The following is a 21,123-nucleotide window of genomic DNA, read 5'->3' as shown; positions in this document are numbered from 1 at the left end:
CCGGCCTCGGCATTTACGGGCCATCCAAAGCCAGCCGAGGCTGTGCCCGCCGCACCCAGCAGCAGGCGACCACCAGCGGCCCGGCCGAGCCCTGCCCCGGCCCCTGCCCGCCGGCCGGGCCCGGTGCTGGGGGCGTTGCTGCGGCGCCCCACTCCCCGCCACGGGCACGCGCCTGGGCTCGGCGGGGCCGTGGGCGCGCCGCGGGGGCGCGCCGCGGGGGCGCGCCGCGGGGCTCCCCGCCCCCGTGCCGGCTTTGTGCTGCCGCCCGCCCGCGGTTAGCAGGCGCGGCGGGGACCGGCGGCTCCGGCCGCCCGAGGCTGTCTCCCCTCCTCCTCCTCCTGCTGCTCCTGCTCCGGAGCCGGGCGCATGATGGCGGCAGCCGCCGTAGCGGAGGCGAGCAGCGGCGGGAGCAGCAGTAGCGACACGTCCAGCACGGGCGAGGAGGAGCGGATGAGGCGCCTCTTCCAGACCTGCGACGGCGACGGGGACGGCTTCATCAGCAGGTACCGGCGGCGGACGGTGGCGGGCGCCGCAACTTCTCCCAAGTTTTTGCCGGCAGCGGGGCGGCGGTGCCCCCACCGGGCCGGACCCTCCGTCCCGCTCCGCTCCGCCCGCCGCTGCCGCCCTAACGGCGCCGTGACGGCCGGGGCGGGGCGGGGCGGGGCGGGCGCTCCCCGCGGGACGGCCGTTGGCCCCTGAGGCGAGGCCTGGGGAAGCGCCGGCAGCCCCAGGGTGCTCGCCTCGCCTCGAGCCCGTGCGCGTCCTGCGGCCCGGTGCTCCTCGCCAGGAGGCCAACCGGCCGGGGGGCTCGAGGAGGACGTCCCCTCCCGTGGACGTGCTGGGCACAAACCTCGCCGTGCCCGCTCCTGTCAGTCTGGAGAGGTAGGGCTGGCTGCAGTGCTCGCCCTGCTTACGTCCAAAATAGATACAGAGCCTGAAGTATTACAATGTAAGGCAAAGCACACACCGGTCTCCCAGATCACCTGATTTCCTCTCATGTTTTTACCAATATCCATGTTTTAGCACCTCATGTAAGTCCCCGTACCACTCCCAAGTTAGTTTCTTGATCATGACCCAAATTGGTAAATTTCTCGATAAGTGATGAACTTGTACAGTTGCGGTAGGTGTTTGAAGTAAGCCACAATGAAGTGTTACGTTGTCTGGAGTTACCAGCAGCGTGTTTTGCTCAGGATTGGGTTTAGTTGGAAGGATATTTCTGTGACTAGTGCTATGGTCTCACACTGAAAGTGTAAAAGTATTGAGCTTCTGAACATTAGATTTGTAAGAGATGATGGGAACTAGCATTTCCAAAATCTTCTGTTAGTTGCGATTAGTGAGTGCCTCTGGAGAGCCAGGTCAGGGTGAGGGAATTTCCAAGTTTGTCACTAACCTGAAACCTGAGAGTATGACCCTGCAGGAAGGCTAAGTAAACTTCAGTCTTCTCTGTCCTCTCTTTGGAACCAGGAAGTTGTTGAAAATCTCTAACAGCTGGCAGTCCCTTAAAAATAAAACTTAGGGGTCATGATATTTCTTATCTAAACAGTTCCCCAAACACTTTTTTTTCCCCAATCTGGTCATTATTTTGACAGTTGTGGTTCTGAAAGGTGAACTTTGAAAATCTATGCTTTTTAACCTGCATGTTAAGATCACTTCTCTTTCCATTTGTTTACTGTCCTCATGGAAATTATTCTGATGTCTGAAAACTTTGTACGTTCGCGTAAAGTGTGCACTGCCTCCTCTGAGCACACTCTCTGATCTGCACTTTGATGCTTTCCTGTAATGTAAACTCTACTGAGTTTTGTATATTTGTATTTTAAAGCACTTACTGAGAGAATGTTGATGCCGTTGTGCTTCGTACAGACAGCTGAGAGATGCTACCATGACATAAACCACTCACACTTCTGACTGACTTTTCTTACCTTTCCTAAGTTTCATTCCAACTAGTGTTATGTGTATTTCAGAACACGTGTTTCTGAATGCTGCTTGAGCTACTCTGCTGAAAGCTTTGAGGACTAAAGGACGTGTCTGAGAAGGGATACTGGATTTCAGTAGCAAACAGAAATACAGCCCAGAGGATAGTTGAATGCCCTTCTGGAGGCAGTGAGTCTGTTGTTCAGAGCTGTTAATACCTTGCTTCATAAGGGAGTTGTGCTTTCAAGGTGAAATTGGTATGGCCTTGATCAGAACATTGTGTCATAAATTACTGTCTTGCCTTAAATTTCCATATTTGCAAGAAAGTAATGAATGAATATTTAACAAATGATCTTTGACATGAGAGGGAGTAATTTCTTCTTGACTTCATTAGCAAGCCTAGGTAACCAGTCTTGTAAATGCAATGCGTTCCTTACTTTATGTAGTGTCTCAGTTTCTCTCATGATCTATTTTATGGCAATGGCTTACGCACAAGCAGACTGACTCAGTGTTTTTAAAATATATTTGTAGCATGTGCCACCACAGTCTTGAAGACAGTTCCTTCAGGTTCATGGGCACGCAGCATCCCTATGGCATAGTAACTTTTTGTCATTGTTTACAGTCTTAGTGTTTGGGTAATTGCATCTTTTTTAATGTAGTAAATTAAAATAAAGAAAAGAAATGAAATCTACTTTTGCGGGAAACTTAATCTTGCCATTCTGTGCCTACTTTTTGTCTTGCTACTTCTTTTTCTTCTCTGTACAGGCCAATTAATTGATTTTCCTGTTCCCTTTTGCCCTGTTTCCATGGTCTTCCCTTTACTGGTGGAAACCCTGGTGTTTTCCATCTTTGAGGGCAATGCTACCTTCGTTGCTTTCCGTGTAGCCCAGCACAGATGGTAAGCTGACTTCTGCATGTTACATGTGCTTTTACAGCGGGTTAGATGTTGCAATAAAAGCCTGGGCATCTGTAGGAGGAGCTGAAAACAAGAAGCTGGCACTGTAAAATTGTCTGCTTCCTTGTGGACTGGAACTGTTTTACAATCTCTTAGTAGTTTGAGCCTCTTCAGAACTTAATTATTTTCAACGCAGTGGGATCAAATTTTGCGGTTTTGCAGCTGTCACTCAACATAAGTTGTCGTATCTTTCAAAACGAGTATCCCTTCTATTCTGCTTACAGGGCTGAAGCTTACTCAGTCATTTGTTTGCACAATGACTGCAGCGGTTTGTTTATAAGGTATCTTTCTCTCCTATTCTAGAGTTGTTATGGGAGGGATTTTTGTTCTTGAAGCAAAGGCAGGCATCTTCTATGCCTGTTTATTTAGTTCATATTGCACGAGGAGAAGAGCTGTTTGCATTGCTAATGAAGTTTCATGGTGTCTCAGCTGTGGAAATGCTTTGTTGTGCATCAAACTGTAAACCTTTTAAAATAATAGCAGGGAAATAGAGGCACACAGATGGAGAGGAGGAGCACGTCCTGTGATACTGATTAATTTTCCTGCTCTTACCTGAGATACTGATGACGTCCGAGGTTCTAAATAGTTAGGATGATATGGAAATGAGAGTGTGATTGTTATGTGTGTATTGGTTGTTGGTGTTCATAACCAAGAACAAGCTAAATGATGGGGCATGAAATGCTTGGCCTGTGTCAGTCTCTGCATGTTGCATTTGACATATGAACATTGAAATTTTGCAACATCTAGCTATAAAAAAGTATTATTAAAACACCAAAGCTCTAACTTGTTGGTTTGTAGTCAAATGTTTTTTGCTCCTTTTGGGAGAAATAGTAGTTACTTAATTATTTTAATATCTCACAAGTGCTTGGTATCTTTCTGATACCTCAGCAAGAGGTAACTTTACTACTAAAAATATATGCAAAACAGTCCATGATTAAGACTGGATTTTGAACACTTGTTATCAACTGAGTCAGCCTTGCTTGGAGCAGAAGGCGGCCTTAAACTCTTTAGAGCAAAACTTAATTTTTGCAGCCGTAGGTGGATTGTGTTGTTATTAACAAAGAGCTGTTAACTGAAAAAACTGTAATTGTATTCATTTGTTGAGCTTCTGTTTACTTTGAGGAGCTTTGGACTCTGATGCTATGGTTATTTAGCTTCAGGGGGTTGGTGCCTTGGGGAGGATATAGGGTGGCATGGAGTAGAATGGAATATGTGCTGCCATTTTAAAAAAAAGTAACTTTTATTTTAATATTAGCGTATGTAGTCTTGGTGGTTGTCGGTAAGGAAAGTGAGAGCTTGCTCAGTTTTTGCAGGTGTTGGGCTAGGTAAATGCCTTTTTTAGAAACTTAAATGCCTTTATTATATATGGAGGGTACTAAACATCCATTTAGAATAATAAATTTCACGTTTACGGCAGAAGTCACTAACTGAGTTTCCAGGTTATTCTATTGCAACACTGCATGGTGTAAAATTAAGGTAACTTTAAACATAAGTATTTCCTGCACATTCAAAAAATTGCAGCTATGAGCTATGGAGATAATGGGTGAAGAAAAAAATTAATTTCATAATTAAGTTACAAATATATGCTAATTTTCTGATTTTAACTTTTAAATGCAGAATAATAATTTTTAGGGTTATGCAGCAGAAAGGCAAAGCTAGTGTTTAATTCAGAAAGAGAAATTTCATTGTTATATTAAGAATAATAAAGTTCTACTTGTACAGTTTGACAATATTTTAATCTGCATAATTTTTTTATGTTGTGCTCAGTGTCTTAATGAAAATCTCTGGTAAATGTGGAGTGAGATGTTTAAAAAAAAAAACACAAACCTGCAGACTTCTTTTTGAGCTTGTGCAGCCCATTAAAAGCACTTGCTGAAAGAGTGCCTCCTTTGACAGTCCTTTTCAGAAGTAGTTAAAAGAAACTTGTTGGGTTTGATCTATTACGTGAATGGTTTTAGTGGTACATAGCTTTGGGAACTAACAAGCTTTCCAGTAACAATCTGATGCTTCCCTTTCTAGTAGGTGCAATTGTTGGGGCATTCCCAATTTTCTTGTTCTCTGAGTATATTTTGTTAACCACTTCAGTCTTTTTCTGCTTCTGGTGGCCACATGCTGTTAGAAACAAACAAAAAAGTCTTTTCAATAAGACTTAGGTTGCCCTCTACTGCCTCAGAGTAGGCTGAGCTTTTTACTGGTTATAGTGTAGTAGCAGAAAATCTGTCCCGTTGAGCTTGTCTTGGTGGGTCTTAAGGAGAGAACATATATAAAACAGAACTATAAAGTAGCAAAGCTGTCAGTGATTTCTTTGTTTAAAAGTAGTATGAAAGTTACTTTTTTTAGCCTGAAACAATCTTCTGCTATTCCCTTTTTTACTCTCCACTTTAAAAATAAGTAATTATTGCAAAGTGTTTAGAAGGAACATAGATAACGTTTTTCAGGCTTGTACTCTGACTTTACTTGTTGCAGCTTATTGAAGGGAATACATCCTACTTTAGGCTATTGCTCCACATGAAGCCACAAATTGCATTCATGCAGAGCATTGTCAGAGATCTTGATGAAGCATCGTTTGTTTTAAAATTCATATATAAATTGGAGGGAGTGATCTGAATGTCACAGAATATGAATAAATGGTGAGTTCAGAACTCCGCTGCACACCATTATGATGAGGGGAAAAAAAAAAAAAAAGAAGAAGCTACTGATGTAGGGTAAATCATGATGAACTTCTGAAAGGTCCTGTAAATAACACAGGTAAATGAAATAAGTGTGAAGTATTTAACACCAGTATTTAATGAGAACTAAATGGATAAATGCAGAGTTCCAAATTCTCAGTAGGTTAACTGCTACTGTTTTACTAGAGGTGAAGAAAACTCAGGTTTGGCCTTGTGTTATTGCTGGCATCTCTCTGTTGCTTCTACTTAGTGGACAGAGGTGCACTGTGTTAACAATGTTAAGGTAAAACATGTATTGCTTCCAGGAGAGCTGACTGCAGCGTATCAAGGTTATAAGGTACATAAGGAAGGTACATACCTTCTGCATGGCCAGAAAGTTTCCAGACTCCTACTTCCTGCTGTGTATTTCTGAGTGTTGCAATTAAAAGATTACCAGTGTTGGTGAGAGTTCTGAAGTACACAGTTCTGTTGACAAGAAAAAAGTCATTTTTTCCTCAAAGGTTGTACTTACTAAAGAAGTTTTTACAGTGGTAGTGACAAGAAACCATACAGTAAAGAAAACATAAGCAGACCCTTCCTGTCATTATATTTTCTTTCTTCAACTTCTGGTAATGCTCTCACGTGGTTGAACTGTTTTCCCTTCACAGATGACCTCGGGCAAAGGTGAGCAGAGGCACTTGTATGGTTATAGTAACAGGGACTTGGAGTATAATGTTGAAGTGATGCCTCTTCTGAAGCTAGCCTAATATACAGACTTTGTAAAAAGATCTGAACAAAGAGCTGTTTTGTCATTTGCTCCATATATACACAAGTCACTTGTTGGAGACTTAATTTACAAACGGGTTTGTCAGAGATTTTTATCAACTTCTTTTGTTGTTCAGGGCATAATGTTTTATGTATTCTACATGCAGTTCTTCAGCCCCGTGGTCATAAAACATGATTTTTACCTGCAAGATGATTGTTTCTGAGTCCATGCAAATATAGTCAGTGAGGTTCTCTCAAAACTTAATTTGGACATGAGTTAATGCTTTGCATGTAGGTGCTTTCTAGCCCCTTCAGGCTATTCTCTGCTGGTTGGAAACAGCATAAGGAACAAAATGTGTAAGTAGAACCTGCTAAGTGCTCATCTGTGAGCAGACTAGGGAGCAATACAGCCGTACATCCTGCAAGCAAGGTGTTTAAAAATAACTCTGTAACTGAAATTACAAAAAAAAAAAAAAAAGGCTTGTGAGAAAAGGTAATATTACTCTGCTAGTTTAGCCACCTCCGTCCATCTGATTAAAAAGGCAGTATCATGTAGAAACACTCTGCAGATATCATCAAGGACAACGCATTTAGTCCTTGCATTCTTTCTGGCTCTTCTGTATATTGTTGGGTCATTCTTACCATCATGAAGTTTGTAATGTTGTTATATTCAAGATGTTCTTCTCACTTGAGATCTGGACTATTTGCTCTGTGCTTTCTTGAACCACAACATTCTAGGAATTCCCACAAAAATTGCCTGAGCCTTTTTGAAATTTACTTTGCTCTTGCCCTGTTATTTTATTTTGTTTTTCCCTGTGTGTCTTGAAAATAGTTTCAGCTCCCAGGTACTGTTCCTAGACTTAATATCATTTTTCATCTATCTCCATTAGGAAGGTGCTGCAGGGACTGTGAAGCAGAGCAGGTAATGGAAAGAGTGCTTTTATACAGTTACAGCACAATACTGTATGTCAAATAAGATGGTGAGTTGGAAGCACTGTGCTGTTTTTTACATAGTTGTACTCTTTGTTTCTTTTGCAGCTCGCCTTAGTCAGTGGTTCCACAGTTATATAGAATTCTGTGGGTTTTTATTCAAAGTTTGTCCTCCATAGGTCCTCTTAGAGCATCATAACTGAAAAAAGGAGTGAGTTATGGGGGAAATCTGAGGGACAGGTATAGACAAAAAGCCAGAGGAACACCCTGCATGCTTAGTTCGGGCTGAAGAAAAATTATCCCTGTGTTAAATATTATGTCTAGCAACCATACCAAGAATTAACATTCACTAAAGGCTTACACATTTCAAAGTCTCTGTTTGTTACCATTAATAAACAGTCAGAGGAATATATTCAAACTTGAGTTTTCTGAACCTTTCATATTTTAGCATTAGTTAGCTGTCCAGTCTTTATGTAAACATCAGACTCATGAAGAAGGGGTATAGTAAGACAATTTAGCTGGAGCTACTCAAGTTTTAAAGTTAGTGTGTTTTACACAACTTAATCCATTTTTCTTTCTCATTGGCATTAGTAACTTGTGAAAAGTGACTTAAGTATAAATATCAGACTTTTTGTTAAGTGGTTTTATTGTATTCTTTTTCTTTGAAGCTTCATGTCCAGGTAGATTGTAATGTTGAAAAACTGAGCAATATGCTCAGTTTGTTGAACTTTTTGATGTCTTTGAATGAATGTTACCATTAAGTTAACTTAAAAGTGCTGAAGCTAGTTCTTACTTTATTCATTTTAATGAGTTTCTTGCTAATACTGTGTTATTGGGGTTATTACCATAACAGAATTGAACCTCTCTTTGAAGTCAATTATTTGTGCCTTTTGTGGCCCTGGAGGAAAAAAAAAAAAAAAGTAGTAGTTGAGCAACTGGCATCTTTTTATTGTGCTTTGCTGGGTTTCTTGATGGCCATTCTGAAATATTAAAACTTTACTAATATACTTGTGACTGGTACCCCTCAGCTCCTGACCCCGGTAATATGGTTAGAATAACTACACACTATTTTATAAGGGAAATGGCTATTCTCTGTGACCGAGCTGGTCGTGTATCATTCCTCTTTCCCTTCCTCATCAGACCTTGAAGGTCCTGCACACTTGGCAAACTTCTCCCCCTCCATACCAGCCTCAAGGTTCCTGGGCGCCAGGCTGACTTCCTCAGTTCTTAACCAGCCTTGAAGGTCCCAGGCACATGGCCAGCCAGGTTCTGATGACCCCGTCAGAGAACAGGGAAACATAACAGCATACAGAGCACTGTCTATAAAATCAAGCAGCTACAAGTTGTAGGCAGGACTTGGACCAGATCTCCTGCAGGACGGCAAAACCAGTGATCCTCCAGTGTCTGGGGACATCCCACTGTAGTCTGCTTCCTCAGAGCGTTGAGTGAGTGACTTGTATTCTTTTGTGTGTTTCAAGTCCAGAATATGATTGTTATATTGCGTGCCAGGAGATTTGACCCAATCTGCAGAGGGCCTGGGTGATTAGAACAAACACATTGAGAGACCATAAGCTAAGTTGTGCTATGAATTTTTGTGGTATGCTACTTGTAAAATTCTGGAATAGAATTGTTTGGTTGGAAGGGACCAACAAAAGATCATCAAGTACAACTGCAAAAATCTGTGGTAGGCTTATTCTGATCATAAAATCCTCTGCTGATCAGAAAATTCTGTTAAATAATAAAGCTCTAATTGTAACTACAACTTAGTGCTGTTGTCATTCTGCCCAGGATCCCCAAAACAACTTGTCTGTCCTTACAGCATCGGGGACAGTACTCTTCTCTAGGCTCATAGCAAGCAGGTAGCCTTACAAGATGTTTTGGTACCTAGTCCTTCTAGCAAATCCATAGCCCTACGGTTATAGCACAGAGATCAGTGGTGGCTATTTCGGCAGTAGTATTGGGACTTCAGTAAATACTTGAATCGGTCCTATTGATGATTGCATCTTCCTCTGCTCGTGACGGACAGGGTAGTTGGCATCCTTCTTAGCCAGTGTTGGTTAGCTCATGCTTCTGTACAAGAAGCGACTTTCTAGATGATTTGAGTGTTAGGTTGCCAAAACCTGTAGTTGAAAAGTAATGGATAAGTCGACTGTTTTGGGAAGCAATTGGATGAGAGAAGACTTCTGCTACTGAGTGGTTGACTCCTTTTATTTCTTTATCTCCCGTTTTTGGTGCAGTTTGAGGATACCGTGCACAAATATTTTTCAGGCTATTGCGGATGGATTCTAAAACAATTAAGAAGTCTTTGTCTTGGATTTCTGGGGTAGGGTAATTAGTATCTGAAATTTATTCAAACAACAGGTTATGCGTGTTTTGGCAGGGAGTACGGAGCCTCACAGGATACTTGGGCACAGGGCCTTTTTTGCAAATACATAGCCCTGAGCTCGGTGCCTACATTCCTTATGAAATCAGTTGCAAAAAGTGGAGGTGTTTTGTTTGTTTTGTTTTTGTTTTGTTTGTTTGTTTTTTAAGTAAATCTAAGGGCAGGATGCTGCTGAAGGAGTTGTTCCACTGTGTGCAGTCCTGAAGTTTCACTTCTGTCTGCACTAGAATTTGTTCAGTGAGCGAGAGTGAAGAACTGCTCTGGCTGAAAACTAGCCCCATAAAAAAATATTTATTTCTGGGCCAGGTAGTTCATGGTTGTGGCTTGTCATATGGCTGTGTTGGTACAGGAGAGGGGCCAGAAACACTGGGGTTAGGGTTTAGTTGTGATCCTTCTGGCAATGTCTGCTTGATTGTTTTCAACACTGTTCGATCTAAATACTCTCAACTAAGAAACATCTCTAAAAGTTAATTCATGTCCAGAAAAACGACATGGTTTTAAAAACCACAAAACAGAGCAGAGGTTTTAATTGTACTCTTGTCACCTCAGCTTATAAATGAAAGAGATTAACTAGGCTCTGCCTAATTGTATTTTTGGAAGGATGGGCTTGGAACGGCACCTGGAGAAAAACAGTTAAGCTGTGGATTCACGGCTTCAGAAACCCACCTAATTTTTACTGTGAACACTCGTGCATCTCTAGAATAAATAGTACTTATGTGGAGTATGTCCTGGCAGAGTGACTATTCCCATATATGACTTTCTATATTAATTAACTGTAATTAACTGTAATGATTAGCTGTAATGAGTACATTTAATGTCTTCTTTCTTCTGAGAGTTTTTGTTTTTGCAGCACTACTTTCTGAAATTTAATGGAACAGTATTTATGTAGCACTAGCAGTAATTTATTCAATGAAATCCCTTACGCTATTTGTATGGGTAGGTAAGGTAACAAAGACCAGACTGCCAGGGAATGAAATCTATGCTCCTGGTAGTTCTTACCCTATGGTAGAGTCTGTAGGCTGAATTGATACTGTGTTTGTGCAAAATTTGAAACTAGTGAGCAGCACAAAGGAAAGCATAGAGTGGCAGAGGTTCTATTGACAGACTCTGCCTCTTGTCGATAAACGGACCTTTGTTTGCCTGCAACAATTCCCTCTTCAGAGGTGACAGCCTTAGCTGAAAATGGGCATATTGCTCTCACAGGTTGCAAGATGCAGTTTGTGCTAACAGTTTGAAGTGACTGTTCAGAGTACACCACTTATTTCTAATAAATAGAATGTGCATTTGTTGTTCCTGCTACAAACCAAACATTTCATTTCTGGAACTTCCTGCGAGAGATGGTTGGTCTTGTCTGCATCTAGTCTGAAGTGTAGCAGGGACCGTGAAGTGACATACTGACTGTTGGAGAAAGCTTCCCCCTGTAGGAGAAGGAGCGCTGTCATAGGCTGTGCAACGGTGGTGTAGGCTCTGTGTATAGAATGGTACTGTGAGAGGTTGACAAGCCAGGGCATAGCTGTGAATTAAACCTTAGCTGGTTGAGTTATGAATAAAGCTTACGTAGTTCAGGGGCTGGTTGGCAGTTACCCCTTCCTTCTTCCTGCTACTGCTCAGCATGATGGAACCGAGTCAGGTTGTTGAGTTTAATTGTGAACTTGCAGAACATACAGCGGAATATGCAAGGCAGAAAACAAAACTAGCAAGGAGTTTCAAGAGTGACAAAAATTGTTCCAGAATATGTAAACAATAAGAGGAAAACCAAGGAAAAGGCGCTCAGGAAAGGGAGCTAGTAAGCTGTTGGTGGCTGATGCTGAAGGGTGTAAGAAATTGTTTTGTTTGTTTCTGACACTGAAAATACTAAATACAGTGAGATGGTTCCTGTAAATAGGACTGATAACTACTACCTTGAAAGGCTAGGGGAAGAAAGAAGTTAGAGATATTTGGATTTATGTTTTAATTAGCCTTACTTGAAAAACTTGGTTTAAGTTAAGGTTCTTAAAGACAGCTTCAGAACTATTTTGAGTGTTTTCTTTTTTTCATTCTTGAGATCTTTCAGAAGATAGAAGTAACAGAAAATTGGGAAAGATAAAATATGCTTCTTTTCTTTAAAATCATGTTGAGATGGGGATCAGTCTGTAAACAGTGTTTAACTGGCAGAATACCGAATTGTTAAGAATACGTTGTATCAAACCCATATGATGTATCAGAAATCTATTAGAAGAAGTTAGTGGTAGAAGTGAAACAAGAGATGCCTTCTGTCTTGTGCTTACCAAAGCTTTTGATGTTTTATGACACTACTAGCAGATCCAATTTTTTTTTTGAAACCTTTACTTAGATTGTTAGATACCAGTAGTTTATTTTACTAGAAGATTGTATCAAATTGAAATTGTAATGGCCCAGGCCAGATCAGTACTGTTAAGGATTAATGATCTGGATGACATGATAATGAGTAAGCTTAATTAAGTTTAGGATGGCACCAAGATAAGATTGCAGATGTGCTGGAGGAGAGGACTGGAATCTAAATTGGTGTTGAGAAAATAGAGATACATCTTGAAAAAAAATCAGGTGAGATGAAGTAGGGATAAGTGCACAATAACACATTTGGTGGTAAAAATATAGGATGTGTAATTGAAGAAACTCTGAGATTTATAGTAGGTTTCAAGTTAAATCTGAATCAGTAAGATAGGAATTCTGCTTTCAGCTTTTCTGCTCATTTTAGTGTGTGCTTTAAGACGATCTCTAGTTTTACATGCCATCATCCATCAAGTTGGTGGATCAGCTAGAGATCAGAGCAGCTCACTGAATATGATCAGAGACACAGAAACTTCTTCATTTCTTTACTCAAGAGAAGATGGGACATCAGGCAATGGGTTTTAAATATATAATGACTGTTTTACCTTAGTTACTGTGATTACAGAAAACAAATTGTTAACATCCTTTCTGAAATAATGCTCTAAATTGCAGTTAGGAAGTTTTAGGTTACACAACTTGTAGGAGAGGACATGGAAGCACTAGGACAGGTCATGTGTAGAGCTTGTGGAAGCCTTAAGAATAGGGTAAAAAAACACCTGTCAGAGATGGCATGGGTTTATTTATTCCTATCATTGGTCCAAGACTGGATAATTTTTCTTTGCAGCCTTTCCCATGGCCTCATCATGTGCTGTATTTCTGTAGGGTGACACTTCAATAACATAAGGTGTGTTCTGTTGACCTTTACACACCTGAGAGTGGAGTTCTGCACTGTTCCTCTTCATATTTAAAACATTAACAGAATGTCCTCGCACTCCAAGCTTTTTCTTCACCTCTTCATGCTATTTCCCAGAATAGAGTCCTGCCTGTTTCCTTCCCTCCAAGCTCTTATGTCTCCTTTTTGTTTGTTTGTTTTCTGAAGCTTCTCTGACTCATATTTTTCCCTTAATTCTGTAAGAGCAGCTACATACCCTGGTATCCTGCTGTCGGCCCAGACTAGGAGAATAGATCATGTGTGAGAAAATAGGAGTGGTGGTTCTTAAAACAGTTTAAAGCAGTATTGTGTTCCTCGTGCATAGGTTAATAAATTCCGTCTTTAAGAAATGCTGGCATGATGTGGGCAGTGCTGCGCTCCTCTGTTCCCTCCTTCCTTGTACAGGCTATTTACTCCCTGCAGATAAGGCAGCCTAGCTTACTTCTGCAGTACTTTTCTTGCCTTCTTTTTTGGCTTTCTTTTTTATCTTTTTCTTTGAGATGTGTTTTCTCCACAATAAGAGCTTCATTGCTTGCCTTCTGCAGTTTATTTGCTGAGTTCTGCAATTTGGCTCTTGTACTTACAGGATAATCCAGCGAATATGTAAGAACCCATATAGTGCCATATAGACTCTAGATAATGGCACAGAACCCAGTGGCTGTGGAATAAAAGCTTCTTTGCAGAACTGTGGTCTGTTTTGATGATTCTTTTTTTTTTTTTCATTTGCTTTCAACTTTATGTTTATATTTTGCTTTCATCCCTTGAGATTTTGGAAAAAAAAAATCCTCTAACCAGCAAATGTCAAACAACAATCTTATGTCTTCCCCAAGTTTTCATGTAGCCTGGAAAAGCATTATCATGAATTCCCTTCCTGATCACAATGAGATGAAAATTCAAACTGAGGCTTCAGCTTTAACAAGTCCCAGCAACAATGGTATTGCTGCTCGGCATTTTAACAAGTGTGTCCAGCTAATGCCCCAGGTAACATGAGCCTGACTTGTGGTATTTATGACTCACTACAAATGTCAGTTTAGTTGAAAATGTCTCCTTTACAATCTTCTACCTTGTTCTGACATAGATCTGATACACTGAAAGGAGAGAGTATTGAGACAGTATAAAGTAAGTGGAACTTGACATCGAAAATGAACAATATGTGTTACTGCATGACATTTATACAATAGTAGACACAGACACAGACACAGATTTCTAGGTTGGAAGAGACCTCAAGATCATCGAGTCCAACCTCCGACCTAACACTAAGTACTCCACTAAACCATATCGCTAAGCTCTACATCTAAACGTCTTTTAAAGACCTCCAGGGATGGTGACTCCACCACCTCCCTGGGCAGCCCGTTCCAATGCTTAATAACCCTTTCGGTAAAGAAGTTCTTCCTAACATCCAACCTAAAACTCCCCTGTCGCAACTTTCGCCCATTCCCCCTCGTCCTGTCACCAGGCACGTGGGAGAACAGACCAACCCCCACCTCACTACAGCCTCCTTTAAGGTAACTGTAGAGAGCGATAAGGTCGCCCCTGAGCCTCCTCTTCTCCAGGCTGAACAACCCCAGCTCCCTCAGCCGCTCCTCGTAAGACTTGTTCTCCAGACCCCTCACCAGCTTGGTCGCCCTTCTCTGGACTCGCTCGAGCACGTCCATGTCCTTCCTGTAGCGAGGGGCCCAAAACTGAACACAGTACTCGAGGTGCGGCCTCACCAGAGCCGAGTACAGCGGGACAATCACCTCCCTAGACCTGCTGGCCACACTGCTTCTTATACAGGCCAGGATGCTGTTGGCCTTCTTGGCCACCTGAGCACACTGCTGGCTCATATTCAGCCGACTATCAACCAATACTCCCAGGTCCTTCTCGGCCAGGCAGCTTTCCAACCACTCATCTCCCAGCCTGTAGCTCTGCTTGGGGTTGTTGCGCCCCAGGTGCAGGACCCGGCACTTGGCCTTGTTGAACTTCATACAGTTGACCTCAGCCCATCGCTCCAGCCTATCCAGATCCTCCTGCAGAGCCTTCCTGCCCTCGAGCAGATCGACACACGCACTTAGCTTGGTGTCATCTGCAAACTTACTGAGGGTGCACTGGACGCCCTCATCCAGATCATCGATAAAGATATTAAAGAGGACCGGCCCCAGTACCGAGCCCTGGGGGACACCACTTGTGACCAGCCTCCAACCAGATTTGACTCCATTCACCACAACTCTCTGGGCCCGGCTATCCAGCCAGTTTCTAACCCAGCGAAGCGTACGCCAGTCCAAGCCCTGAGCAGCCAGTTTCTTGAGGAGAATGTTGTGGGGAACGGTGTCAAAAGCCTTACTGAGGTCAAGGTAAACCACATCCACAGCCCTTCCCTCATCCACCAAGCGCGTCACTTTGTCATAGAAGGAGATCAGGTAGTAGAACGGCTCAGGTTGGAAAGGACCTTGAATGATCATCAGGTCCAACCTTTTGTGGGAAAAAAGGAGCCTAGATGAGATTATCTAGCACCCTGTCCAGTTGAACTTTGAAAACCTCCAGTGACAGGGATTCTATCATATCCCTGGAGAGGTCATTCCCGTGACTGATTGATTGTTCTTACTGTAAAGAAATTTCTTTCTTATGTGAAGACAAAACCACTACCAGTGCAGCTTGTACCCATCACCCCTTGTCTCCTCTGTCTTCCTCATGGCCTGCCTTTGGACCCTCTCCATTCTGTCCTTGTCACTGTATGGATTGTGTGGACCAGAACTGGACGCAATACTTTAGGTGTGGCCTGCGGAGCTCTGAGTGGAGGGATGTGATCGCATCTCTATCTCTGTTGGTAATGCGCCTGTGGGTGGAGGCCAGGGTTTGATTTGTCTTGGTTGCTGTAGCAGGACACTGCTGACTCCTGCTCAGCTTGTTGTCTGCCAGGACCCCCAGGTCCCTTTCAGCAAGGCTGATCCACAGTCACACAGATCCTAGCCTGTACTGGGATCTTTGGTTATCTTGTCCTTGCACTTGTCTTTGCTGAGATTCAGACAGTTCTTGCTTGCCTGCTTTTCCAGCCTGTCCAGGTCTCTCTGTAAGGTAGCTCTCCATTCTGACATGTCCATCTCACCAGCTAGTTTGGTGTCATCAGCAGACTTTGTGTGGGTGCTTTCAATCCCCTTGTCTTAGATCATTTATGAAGGTGCTGAACAGCATAGGGCCCAGGATTGATCCCTGGTGGCCCTCACTTCGCAGAATCACAGAATCACAGAATTGTCTAGGTTGGAAGAGACCTCCAAGATCACCGAGTCCAGCCTCCAACTTCTGCAGGCTGCCAGCCCAAGTAAAAACCATTGATCTCTATCCTCTGAGTGACCACTTGCAGGCCAATTGGTGGAACTGACAGAGTTCAAGAAGTGTTTGGACAAAGGTCTCAGACATAGGGTCTGGTTTTTGGGTGGTCCTGTGTGGAGCCAGGGGCTGGACTCAGTGATTCTTGTGGGTCCCTTCCAACTCAGGGTATTCTGTGATTCTAAGTTTTCAGCTGCTAAAAAGGTTTTATGGTAATTTTTCAAGAAAACATCTGATCTTTGCCTATGCAACCTGCAGTCTAGGTGTACAAATGACTTTGAAGAAGAAAAGTCAAAATTAAAGACAATCCCAAGTTTCCTAGATGCAGACAGCACGTGTTTCTAAGCACCGGGTCCAACCTTTCCTTGAACACCCCCAGGGACAGTGACTCCACCACCTCCCTGGGCAACCCATCCCAATGCCTGACTGCTCTTTCTGAGAAGAAATGTCTCCTCATTTCCAACCTGAACCTCCCCTGGTGCAACTTGAGGCCATTCCCTCTAGTCCTGTCACTAGTTGCCTGTGAGAAGAGGCCGACCCCCAGCTCCCCACAGCTTCCTTTCAGGTAGCTGTAGAGAGCAATAAGGTCTCCCGTGAGCCTCCTCTTCTCCAGACTAAACAACCCCAGTGCCCTCAGCCTCTCCTCACAGGACTTGTGTTCCTGGCCCTGCACCAGCCTTCTAGCCCTGCTCTGGACACGTTCCAGGGCCTCGATGTCCTTCTTGTACTGAGGGGCCCAATACTGAACTATGCACTGTTCAGTAACATCCCCAGGAAATGAAGCAATAAGAAGCGGTCAATATAAAATACATGGTGGAATCACTGCAGTTAGACTACTTTTATATGTGGTAGCAGTGTGTTTAATTTATTTCTCTGGTGTAGACATCAATTTTCAGAGCATCTTTTGCGGGATGTTTACCAGACTGCTGTGTTTCTGGGCCTCATGGAGTGGCCCATCTGTTCTGACTCCCTCTTCATTCAGAGCAAGTCCAACCCCTGACTCATTAAATCATGGAATTACACTGACTCCCTGGTACTGACTTTTCTGTGAGCAAGCACACAACCCTGGAGAAAAATGTTTGTGGGTGGAGATTAGGAAAGCTCTTACCAACTTTCGCCATATTGGTTGTTACACTGGAGGTCACTGGAAGTTATTTTCTGTAGTGGTGGTAGCCCTCGGTTATTTTAGTAGTTTCTGATTTAATGTTCTTTGTAATTCATTGCATCTTTTCTAGCGCTTCTATAGGTTGCTTCAGGCAGTGCCTTCAAACTGTAGATGCTACAAATGATATTTAGTTAAGGTATGTATAACAGGAGAGAAAGCTTAGCACCTTTTGACTGTCAGGAGCCAAACATCAATTTGGAGATGGTCCTTTGTGGGCTGTAGTGAGACATGAGTGATGGAGACTTAAAGTTGTTGCACAAAGGCACTGTGTAAGGCACTCCCACAGAAGTGTGAGAAAATGCCTTTTCGGAGGCTAAGGCAGCTTTGTCCCTGAACCCCCTGACAAAATCTCTCTACACTTCATTTCCTAGTAATAATTCCAAAGATTAGTTCTCCTCTGGGGAGTCTGCCTATCTGTGGTACTGTATCTTGTCACACATGGTGTTAAGTGCACGAGTAGTTCCTTTGTAAATTGCTTTTCATAATTTTGTTGCTATAGTTGAAGTGGTACCTAAAGTAGTTGCTGTCAATGCCACCGCAGCACTTCTGTTGTTAAAGGTGGGGGATAATTCACGTTTAACTGTTGGCATCTGAATTCAGGTTAGCTCTGCTTTATATTGTTAATGTAGACATAATTTAGTTGTTTCCCTCATGAAAACTTGAATGTTTTGTCATACTTATTTATTTATTGACCAGATTAAATGCAAAGAGCAAAACTGACCAAAATTTTAACTGCAAGTATCGGTCACTTTAGGGTTGGCACATGTAATTTAATTCTCTTATCTCCGATTAGGTCAAGAAATTATTGTATACATGATAAAATACATGGTAATTATTTATAATAATAATTATTATTATTACACTTCACTCTCACTATTAGAATCTCTGCTAAAAAATCCATTGTTCTAGAACTTTTGTGTGAAACACTTACCAAGCTCCACCCAGCATACAGCTTTTTTTCTCTAGAATGGATAGACGGATAGACATGGATTGTGATACTAAATGCCTTTAGTGAAACACTTTATGCAAGAACTTCAGATACTTCACTTGACCTTGTAGACACCTTAGAAACCTTCGGAATAATGTTCAGGTATTTGTATTGAAATAATAATACTAAATATGCTATAATTCACGTAATAGTAATTTTATTACACGTTTCCTTTGCCTTCTTCCTATGGAAAGGTCCGCACAACATAAAAATGAGCAGCATTTAAAATAAGCCATGAAATACTCATACTATTTGTGGTGTGAGTCAGTGTGGTAGTATTAAGCAATCCAAACGAAAAGTTTGAGAAAATTATGGAGGGAAAGAAATAGTAAAGGGTAAGACTGCTGAAGTAGTGATAATTTTTTTAACCTTTGAAATTTGAGAGAATGATGCACCAAGAAGATCTTGATAGTGTAGAGCAGCTGTTGATTCAGATCTGAATTGTCACCCACATGTTATTTAAAATATGATTAGTTGTCATTTAACAAATATGTATCTGTCTTCCTTCAGTTGCTGGAAAGGTTGTGTCAAGATTTTGTTTCCTTCTCTTTCTCAATGCCTCTTCCTTTCTTTAAGTGAGATAGGGCCAGATGGGAGGGGAATAGCAAGAAAAAAGTATGAAATAGGGTCTTTTGCTGTCACTTCTTTTGGTGGCTGAGTCTTTCTTCAAGCCGTAACAGTCTATCAAATTTGTCTCCTGCTGTTTGTGAAAAATGAGCGTATGGAAAGGAACAGAGGTGCTGTCTCTGTATGGTCAGGAAGATTATTCATTCTTGGTTTGCAGAGTTGTGTTTGCACAAGAAAGCAGTGGTATTTTTAGTGGGTAACGTTTTGGAAAAAGTCAGTATGACAGTCTCTTCAAAAAGAACCTTCCTTTCCTGAGGGTCATTGTTGAAGAATGTCAGATGTTTGTCTAATAGTCCACTTATTCACCATTATTTAGTAATCAACTTCTGATTCATGGTGCATTTTATACAACTGTTGCTGAATTTTTTCAAAAAACGTAATCTTACTACGATTTTAATAAAGGAAGAAGACGTTGAGAATAGTGGGGAACAAATGTCTTGAAACGCATTCTGCTGAGAATAATGTCATACCTCAAATCAAGCTGAAGGTGTGTTCCTGAAGTTCTTTTCTTTTTCACACGAAATAGGAAAATAGCATTGGTCATAGTGTTGCTGACTGTTCTTTTTTTTTTTTTTCCCCTTGGCAGTATGTTTACATTTTTTTGCATGCATTTATCCTAAGATAAATCCACCGCATAAATTTTAAGTGTATGATTTAAGTATCTTCCATGTTGACCTGGTTGCAGCTGTCTTATAGCCACTCACACACAGTGCCAGAGTATTTTTCGTAGTATTGCCGTCCACACAACTTTGTGAGTTTCATTAAACAGTTGGACCAGTCAAGTTTCTTAAGAGGATTTTGTAGTCACAGCGTTTGGAGACAGGTTTCCAAATGCTGTTTCTCTTTTCTGCTGTTTTCTTTGTCCTTCATATTTGTCCTCTTTAACTTAACTGCTTTTCAGTGGCAGAAGTCCCAAGTGCGGCCTGTCGCAAGTAAAAGGGAAATTTAAGTTGCCATTGATCTTATTGGAGCATAACAATTTAAATTCTTACTATGTCACTTCTTCAGAAGATACTATGGAGATCAGCAGCAAGATTCAGCTCCCATTTGTGTCTGTCTCTGGTTGCAGAAATGTGGGTAATAGCATGAAAATAGAGGTTAACAAAGAAAAATGTTTCCTGCTTTTCCATGGTCTGTGTTGTAATTTCTTGCCAACATCATGGTTTCTTTGTTGGATTGACAAAAAAAACAATAGTTGGCTTATTGAGTTAAATCTATGCATTAATTCATTTCCAGATTAGACAGTCAGTATTTCTTCTAAACTAAATTGTTGTTTTTTCTTCTCCGTTCCCATTTCTCCAATCTTTCTTCCACTTTCATCCCTCCCCTGCCCCCATTTTCCCTCTAAAAATATCCTTAGGAATGACTTGCTGATGGTGTGCCGCCAGCTGAATATGGAGGAGTCTGTCGCCGAGATCATGCACCAGCTGGGAGCAGATGAAAATGGAAAAATTTCCTTCCAGGATTTTAGTCAGTGCCGCATGGAACTGGTGCGAGAAATCAGAAAGGAGGAAGTGGAGCTTTCTGTGAAATCGGATGACTCTTATAAAAAGAAAAAGTTAAGGGATAGAATAGCTTCCTGGCCGACTAGCAGCAATAACAGTTTAGGTAGGTATGACTTTTAAATGTCCTGCTGATGTGGTTTAACAGACAATAAACTCTGGAGTTTTTGTTACCAATTTTTCTGGCATCAGGATTTTCTGTAAAGGGTTTTGTGAATATGCTTTGGCATAATTTTGTCATATATTAGAGTGCTGTTAAAACTGATGCAGCCTTTTCATCTGGTGTGTTAACAAGTATCTGTTGCAGAACATCCTCTTCAAAAAATCCTAGTTAGCCAAGACAACAAGCTTTCTTGAAAGGACAGGAGCTGTGGAGCTCAGCTGATAACTGTGATAGAGTGAGCGTTTGTTGTCCAGAAAGCCCACAAAGGCAGGTAGTTAGGTAGGAATATAAACAATTAGGAAAGAAATAATCTTTGTATTGCAGATATAGGGTTCTCTAGGAATGTGGATGTTTCCTGGCTGCTTTAAAAATTGATCCACTTAGTTGGGGATCTGAGTGCTGCATGTGCCAATTGAGAGGATACAGTAATTCTGCTTTCCTTTTGCCCTCACTCTACCCCCTAAAAAAAAACACAAGGGAAAAAAAAAACGTATAATCTCATCTGCAGGGAGACAGGATGTAGGAACAGAAGATTGTCTGTGTCATTGAGTCCAGTCTTC

At 41.9% G+C, this 21,123-nt stretch overlaps 1 protein-coding gene across 8 annotated transcripts in view; it reads left to right on the top strand.

The window, feature by feature from the left end:
* Positions 1 to 223: 223 nt before the first annotated feature.
* MCC (MCC regulator of WNT signaling pathway) overlaps positions 224 to 21,123 on the top strand; it is a 207,507-nt gene continuing 186,607 nt past the window's right edge. The window contains exons 1-4 of one of the 8 annotated variants that reach the window (XM_050716462.1): positions 17,393 to 17,419; positions 18,250 to 18,373; positions 19,301 to 19,385; positions 20,259 to 20,506. In XM_050716462.1, the coding sequence (XP_050572419.1) occupies positions 20,272 to 20,506 (235 nt within the window). In that variant the 5' untranslated portion in view covers positions 17,393 to 17,419; positions 18,250 to 18,373; positions 19,301 to 19,385; positions 20,259 to 20,271. Of the gene's footprint in view, positions 504 to 17,218; positions 17,259 to 17,388; positions 17,420 to 18,237; positions 18,374 to 19,300; positions 19,386 to 19,729; positions 19,972 to 20,258; positions 20,507 to 21,123 lie in introns of those variants that run through there. The other 7 variants (XM_050716463.1, XM_035562608.2, XM_035562606.2 and 4 more) reach the window with 7 other exon arrangements.

This window comes from Cygnus atratus, chromosome Z (genome assembly GCF_013377495.2).
Source record: "Cygnus atratus isolate AKBS03 ecotype Queensland, Australia chromosome Z, CAtr_DNAZoo_HiC_assembly, whole genome shotgun sequence".
Classification (NCBI taxonomy): Eukaryota; Metazoa; Chordata; class Aves; order Anseriformes; family Anatidae; genus Cygnus; species Cygnus atratus.
Note: the sequence above shows the minus strand (reverse complement) of the source record. Positions and strands in the feature narration are given on the sequence as shown.